The sequence below is a fragment of the Molothrus ater genome, chromosome 11, assembly GCF_012460135.2.
Source record: "Molothrus ater isolate BHLD 08-10-18 breed brown headed cowbird chromosome 11, BPBGC_Mater_1.1, whole genome shotgun sequence".
Classification (NCBI taxonomy): domain Eukaryota; kingdom Metazoa; phylum Chordata; class Aves; order Passeriformes; family Icteridae; genus Molothrus; species Molothrus ater.
The window spans coordinates 12560081-12568071 of record NC_050488.2 but is presented as its reverse complement, the minus strand read 5'-3'; the positions used below and the strand labels follow the sequence as shown (position 1 = coordinate 12568071).

Sequence of the window (7991 nt, the reverse complement as noted above, 5' to 3'; positions counted from 1 at the left end):
TCTCCTCAGACAGCATTTTGCAGTGCCCAATATTTGAAATCTGCCTTGCATCATCCCAGAAGAAAATGCAGCACAGCTGTGATTGAAAGTGTCCTCATTGCTACCAGCAGACCAGAAAAGGCTGGTCCAGGGCATGAACGAGGAGCACACGGGGCAGCAGACAGGGGGAGGGTTCAGAGGCTCCAGAAGGAAGCTCAGGCAGTGCAGCTGCTCCAGGATTTAATCAGGGTGGGACCTTCTGCGTGGTAAGAATTTGTATATCTTTGATGACATCCTCACTATTGCAAATGTGACTGAACATAGCAACCACTTTCTCATCTAGAATCTGCCTGGCTTTGGTGGGTCACAGGCACTCTTTAAGGCATTGCCTTCTTTCCTCAGGGTGACCTGTGGCTGTCAGTCCTTCCCAGCTGTGCTCCTGCCCACCACCATGCGGGTAACAAGTAAGGAGGGACACATTTACTTTTCTCTGGTTTTCTATGGTTCTTTATGTCTCCTTCTCATTTAAATGATGCCTTCCAGGCCCAGCAGCCCTGTTCTTCTCCTGCCAGGGACATGGGAAAGGGCCTTTGTGTAAGCATCAGGTTTTTACAAGATTTGTGTCGATTTCAGCCTGTTGTATTTTTCCCAGTGAAACCTTCTGTGACTGGGAAGAGATGGCTACTGAGACGTTCCTGGTTCATAAGAGCCATTCAGCTGCAATAAAAGTACATTTTTCTGCTCTCTTTCCATGCAGGACTGGAACGTTTTGCTCTGATGAGCGCTGCTTTAAAGCCAAATGCCAATCACAGTTGTATCAGCAGCTGCTCTGCTGTAGCTAGTGACTAATTGGGGGATAGCAGCCTTCCCAGCACTGGGAACATAAGAAATATTTGGATTTACACAGCCTTCTGAGTAATTATCAGATTTACTTTAACATAGAGAGAAATATGAATAGTGCCTCCCAGAAGAGCAGAAATGCCTATCTGGGCACCACCACATACTCTGGAGATGGTAATTAAGAGATCAGAATCCATTTGGAGGCTGAGGGATTGTTAGCTGCCTTCCCACACCGTGCAGGCGCTGGCTGTCACCCTGTGCCTGGTATCTGGTGTCAGCATCCCCAGGGACACAAGGATCAAATCCAAAGAACCAGGGGGATGATCCTGTGCTTGCCCCTCCTGCAACTCTCACCCTGCCCCTCTCGCACACCCAGGTGTGATCCGGGCCATGGTGCTGCTCCTCACCCTGCTGGGCACCTGGCTCCTCATGCAGACCTACTTCCAGCACAGCTGGAAAGCCATCAGCCTGCGCAGCTGGCTTGGTGAGGCACCAGGGGCGCCGGAGGGAGGCTGGGAGAGGTTCCATGTGAGCCAGAGCTGGGTACAGCTGCCCTGAGCACTGGGATTTGCAGCCTCTGAACGGGCCTTCAGCCACCAGCTCTGACCAGCAGAGCAGGAGGGGACAGTGTGGTGTGTGTGGTGTGTGGTGTGGTGGGAAGCTGCGCTGGGGTGGGTGGGTCCAGTCATGCCTGCAACCATGGGAAGCCGTTTTAGAGAGCTGGTGCCTCAACAGCTGCTCCTGGCTTGGGGAAAAGCCAGCAGCTCTCCAGGGTGTCTAATCCTCCTCCTTGATACCCACAGGTGCCTCGAAGAAGCCCAGCAGTGAGTATTGCTCTCGACTTCATCACGCAACTCCAGGGTTCAGGGGGATGGTGGAAGCCTGGATCTCCTTCAAGAGCCCCTTCCCTGAGGCAAAAATCTCCCTCACCCAAACACAGGGGATTTTGTTATTGCACACAGCAGTGGGTCTTTGGCAGGCCCCTGCCTTGGCCAAGAATGGGGAAACTGTGGGCAGAAAAGCCCAAAGGTCTTGCCTTGGACACCAGCTCTGAATGCTCCTGGCACACAGAGTGTGTCACATCTGGAGCAGCACCTGGCCTTGGCACCATAAACCTCAAACAAGAAGCTGGTCCCAGCCCCAGGACAAGCCTCCTTCATGGAATAAATTGGTCCAGGTGTTGCCCCCTTGGTGGGCCAGTATATCCCAGTCCAGCCCCTCTCAGCCCCTCAGGGACACAGCCAGTGTCTCCCCATGGGGACCAAGCCATGACCTTCAGCTCCACCCCTCCCTCACAGGTGAGAAGCTGCCCCGGCACAAGTGTGGGAACCAGAAGAGCTGCCCCCAGAATCATTTTGCCTTCAAGATCATCAGTGGTGCTGCAAATGTGGTGGGACCCTCGATCTGCTTTGAAGATTTGGTGTAAGCAACACATGGCAGGGACACGGCAGCCATGGCTGGCCTGGCCTCCAAGAGGACAAGTCTGGTCTCTGCCAAGCACATCAATTACCATCACAGTGTATTTGTGGTTAAAAACAAATTTAAATAGATTTCTTTGCTACCACTTTTGGTTATTTTGCCATCTACAGCCACTTCAGCCCACCACAGTTTCACTGGTGTCAGCAACCCCAGGGCATCCCTGCACTCACTGGTGCTCTCTGCTTTCCTTTCCAGCCTCATGAGCAGCGTGAAAAACAACATTGGCAGAGGCCTGAACATTGCACTGGTGAATGGTGAGTCAGAAGGCACTGACCCCCTTCCCCCCTCTGCCAGGGTCCTTCCTTCCCCAGGAAAGCACAGGCCACTGAAAACCCCTTCCCAGGCACTGAGGCTGAGCCAAAAGCACCTCCATCTGGTGTTGCATGGGGAGCCACAATTATAGCTGCAAGCACTGCCAGTGAGAAGGGAACAAACCCACCTGGGTTGTGCACAACCAGCTCCACAAACTCCTCCAAGCAACAGTGACCATCACAGCAGTCACAACACACTCAGGGAAGAGCAAAGCATTTTGCTCATGGCCAGGCAAGGCCCAGAGCCACCCCAGTGCAAACTCACTGTGCTCTGTTTTCAATTTTAACCTTTCAGGAACAACTGGGAAGCTCCTGAAAACCGATGCCTTTGACATGTACTCTGGAGGTAAGCACAGTCACCCTGCTCCTGGGTGGCTCCCAGCCAGGGCTCACACCAGCACTGCTGGCTGCTGTTCTGTCATGTATTTAATGATAAAGTCAAGTGGGCTTTGACCTGACTTGCCAGTCTGGGTGGTAAAAGCCCAGCTTTCCCTGAGGCCATCAAGCCTAGAGTCCTCACAATGCTTCCATATCCAAGACTGGCTTCTCGCTGCTTTTATAAGCATGTAATAGCCTGGAAAACATGATTTCACTCACCAGAATAAACCAAGGCACTTGAGACTTGTGTAAGGTACTTTCTGAGATCAGGTAGTTCCACCTATGCTGATACTTTGCCACCTGTAACTCAGTTTTTGCATACTGGTGAGCAGCTGCTCATTCCCCTGCCTTTCACAGCAGGATAAATGAGGGAGCTCAGGGAGACAGGGCCCCCTCAATCATTCCTTGGGTTTGCAACCTACTCTTGGTAACTGGTTTTAAGGAGAATCACCAATTTAATGAGATTTCCAGCCAAGTTTGTGAGATGCTCGGGGAAGAAGGCAGCAGTCAGCTCATGTGCCACTAGATGGGGCCTTGGATTCAAGCATCCCACAGACGCGGGATAATGAGAAATTCCCCCAGTCCAACCAGAGGCACCATGGCAGGGAAGGCGTCTCTGAGGCCAGGCAGGTTCATTTCTTGTGTTGGGAGGTAAATTCACACAGCTGGATTTCAGAATTAGCAAGCAAAGTTTAGGAGGAATTTCCACCCTGCAGTTTTTCCAAAAGGAGGATGTCAGTCCTGAGCACTGCAGGAAAGCCCAGGAGGGAACACAGGATGGGGAATGCATCATTTGGGAGCCCCCCATTCCCCAAATCCTGGGTAGCACCAGCACAGTCAGGTTATTTCCCACCAGCTCAGAGGAGGCTCCCCCAGCTACCATGCAGAAGTACCTCCTAAATCCCTTTTTTCTCTCCCAGATGTTACCAAGCTGCAGACCTTCCTCCAAGGGATCAAGCATGGCACCCTTGTGCTCTTAGCAAGCTACGACGATGCTGCCACAAAGTGAGTTTGCCCACAGAAGCAGCACCAGGCTCCCCAAAAACACACAGCTGGGGGAGCTGGGCATGCTGCTGCCACCAACAGAGAGGGGGAAAGAGGGGACACCCAGCTGGCAGCACAGTGACACACTCTTTCCCTCTTTCAGGATGAATGCCAAAGTGCGGGCATATTTCACGGAGCTGGGCAGCAGCCACGTGGGCACGCTGGGATTCCGGGACAACTGGGTCTTCCTGGGAGCAAAAGGGCTGATGAACAAGAGCCCCTTTGAAAAGGTACCTGGCCCTCCCCTGCTGTGAGCTCTGCAGGCTCCATCCTCTTCATGGCACCCCCCGAGCTGCACCTCACCCACCTGTGTGCAGAGGACAAGGACCAGTGGCATTGTCCCCACACCAAACCCAGCTGCAGCTTTTGCCACCTGGCAAACCTGCAGTGCTCCAACCTCCTCATTCATCTTCTCTCTCTCCTTTTCCTGCAGCACATTAAAAATGATAAAGAGACAAATAAATACGAGGGCTGGCCTGAGCTGTTGGAGATGGAGGGCTGTGCCCCCAGGAAGATGGACTAGCACCAAGCTCCAGCCTGCCATGGAGGGCAGCCTGACCAGTCACACAGGGACACCAGCCCCATCCAGGGGACTGCAGCCTCTCCACTGCCAGGCCACAGAGTCCAGCAGCTGCTGCCTGCTCACAGGAACTCGCTGTTTCACAGCAGGAGCTGTGCAGGGCTTGCAGAAGAGCTGTACAAGTGCCTGCAGAGCTGAGCAGACACTGTGGCCAGGCTGCAGCCAAGCCATCCTCATCTGTGGGTCAGTTTTGGGTATTTTATTTTTCTATCTTTTAACTAAAAAACTTTGTAGAAGTTTCTGTAAATTTCTTAAATGAGATTTCTAATTACGAAACACTACCTTCTCCTTTCCATTTTCAAACATAATCAACACTTTCCCCCGCAGGCAGAGCCTGCCAGGTCCTGTGCCACCAGTTGAGCATCACCATCACCCATCCACAGCCCTGCTCACAGGAGCTCCCCCTCCCCACATGGCACAGGGAAAAGTCATCCCTGGGGATGCTCAGACTTTGGTGGTTTCCCCTTGGAGTCCTTGCCAATGTCTTACAGCCTCCTACAGCCACAATAAGGCCAGAAGTCCACAGGGATAGCATGCAGCCATGTAGGTTCATATTTGCAGACCAAAGTATCAATCCTGGGTGTTATGAACTGGTTTAAACCCAGAAGAGCAAAGAAAACTAAGACTCTGTGTAAAATAGAAGGAATTTTGAAGGTTCAAAATACTCACAAAAACAAGATAAAAACAAACAAGATTAAACGTTGATGCCAAAAAAATGATATATTTTGATTCAATAGTAAGAGAGGCAAAGAGACAGAAAGTTGGGAAAAGTTAGAAAATGCTAGGATTACTTTTAAAAGGACAGGATAGGTCACCACCTCACTGTGCTGCCTTGGTTGCTGCTGAGACTGGGTGGGGGGAGTGGAGCAGGTTGTGCCCTGTTTTTTTCTGCTGTTTGAAGTGTCTCATCTGCCCTCCCCAGCCTCAGGAGCAGCGTGGCTGGAATGTGGCCGCCCGTGCTCGGGATGCAGGAGCCCTGCCTGGTCTCTGCAGCTGAACCTTGGTCTGCTCGTGGAGCTCCCTCCCTGCCACGGGGCACAGGAGCAGGGCAGGGGTTCCACAGCTCCCTCCTGACCTCGGTCCGGGGCTGCAGGATCCTTGGGGGATCTCCCCAAGCAGCCAGTGTCAGCTCCTGGAGGCCTCAGGGTGTGGTGGACACAGGGGAAAGGCAAAGGTCAGGGATTCTGCCCCTCGCTTTCCCCTCCACATTCTGCACCAGTTTTGCCTTCCTTTTTATGGGCTTCAAGACAGGCTACTCACAGTCCATCCCACCCGTAGTTTTCAGGTGTTCAAAAGTGACTATGATAAACAAACATAATGACAGAGCACTTTTTTAAGCCATTCTCTTTTTATCAGGTTCTTACACTGGGTTAAATCCAGGCTAAATCCTCTGTGGCACATCCCCATCAAAGGTCAGGATAATGCCAGGGATGTGCCAACCCTGAGATGGATGGATGGATGGATGGATGGATGGATGGATGGATGGATGGATGGATGGATGGATGGATGGATGGATGGATGATGAGCAGGTTTCTCAGGCAGCTGAAGTTGTGCAGCACAACCAATAGGTGGGAGCCTTTTACCGGCAGAGCCGGAGCCGGCATCGCTCCGGAGGGATTCAACGCGCCCGGGTCAGGCACGCACCGGAGCTGCAGCCCAGCCTGGGGCAGCCGACACCACCTGGAGAGGAAAGATCCCTGCCCGAGGGCGAGCAGGAAAGCCCCACAGTGCTCCTAGAGCAGTCCCCAAGCTCTGCCCAGCACCGAGCAGGTCCTGGGGAGCAGCTGCCCCTGCTCCTGCCCAGAGGCATCAGCCAAGCACGGTCTGTTCCCAACCCCTCCCCGAGCCCGGCACTGCTGGGATCAGATCAGCTGCGCTGGGCTTATCTGCCATCAGAGACAGGGATGAATTTGCATCATGTACAGACTTTAATTTCCAATGATTGTATCTGGTTTTTCTCCATTCTCTGAAGCAGACCGGAAGTTTTGCAAAACATGAGGATGGAGTGTTTCTCCTGGAGCATTTGAAGATTAACAGACTGTCCTGCACAGCCTTCTCTGCTTCCAAGAGCCCCTGCACAGCTCCAAGCAGGCAGTTCACAGGGTTATGGGTGCCCTCGGGTCACCCCAGGGGAGCAGAAGTGAGGAACAAGGCAGGACAAGGCCAGGAAAGGCACAGCCTGCCCTGTGCTGGCCACCTGCAGAATGAAACCTGGATCCAAAACTCAGCACCACCAATCAACTGGTTTTCCCTAAACAAGGAAAAATCCCCACATAAACAATGCAACACCTATAAGAACTTCCAAAGGCAGAACTGAAATAAAACCCCAAAACAGCCACCACAGAGGAATCCCCGAAGAGATGTAGTATTTTATCCCAGCTTATCCTCCCATGCTCTCAGCACACACCTGATGGCACTGAGGGAAACCTGTGCCATAAATCGATCCCTAAATCTGCTGCAACAACAGCAGTTAATCCCAAGAGCTGAATCATCCCTACCCGTGGCACAGCAAGAAATAACACAGACACAACAGCCCTGCCGAGCTGCCAGCATAAATATGCCAACTATTTTAAGCCCCTCAAAGGATCTAGATTCACTCATAAACCAAACTGAAAACAGCCCAAGAGCTGTAAAGGTGGCTCCACAGGGTAAACCAGAGCACAGCATCAACCTCAGCCCCAAAAACAACCAGCCCCATTCAGCTGCAGGAAACTCTTCCTACCCCTTCTCAATGCACATTAGAAATCTGGTTTAAAGCCAAAATCAAAGAGATTTATGTTTCAGCATGCTACAGGCAGTTAAAACTAGCTCTGAATCCATCACAGAGCAGTTACTAAGGTACATCACTATTTTCAAGAAATAGGGAGAGCTAAAAGTGCAATTCCTGTGCAGGAACCTTCAGTAGCAGCCAATGTTTTGAAGAGCCATTCCTGCCAAAGTCCCTGTGTCCTGATAAATAAATCAGAGTTTTTTAAATATCCAGACACTGAGAGGCAGGGAATAAATATGAATTCATGAGTCAAATTGAACTTGCTAATTTCTTTAAAAGGATCTGAAAAGGATACTGGGTGCAGGGACAGCAATCTCCAAATGAAGTTTTGCAGTGCCATGGCATTTTGAAAGCTGCGTTACTGCAGGGACAGGCACCTACCTGGCTGCTCTGCACTGTGCCACATCCCCAGAGTCTTCACCAAACACGAGCCTGAGCCACCCAGACTCCCTTCAGGTCACCTGGGCTCACCTGGACTCACAGGAGACACCAAGGCTGCAGCAGCAAACAGGCAGCCTGGGGTGTTTGTGAGAGCAAAGTTTGCAAAATCCAGGGCTGCAACAGGAGCCAAGAGCCAGGATGCAGACAGGCAGCAGAGGGATAATCTTCC

The 7991-nt window shown here is 51.9% G+C and overlaps 1 protein-coding gene across 1 annotated transcript; it reads left to right on the top strand.

The window, feature by feature from the left end:
• The first annotated feature begins 424 nt into the window (after positions 1-424).
• FAM3D (FAM3 metabolism regulating signaling molecule D) lies at positions 425-4887 on the top strand. Its single transcript, XM_036390933.1, has 9 exons — positions 425-443; positions 1196-1303; positions 1623-1643; positions 2118-2241; positions 2494-2552; positions 2905-2955; positions 3908-3992; positions 4135-4261; positions 4465-4887. The coding sequence occupies exons 1-9, from the start codon at positions 431-433 to the stop codon at positions 4552-4554; spliced, it is 678 nt and encodes a 225-aa protein (XP_036246826.1). The 5' UTR covers positions 425-430; the 3' UTR covers positions 4555-4887.
• Positions 4888-7991: the final 3104 nt, after the last annotated feature.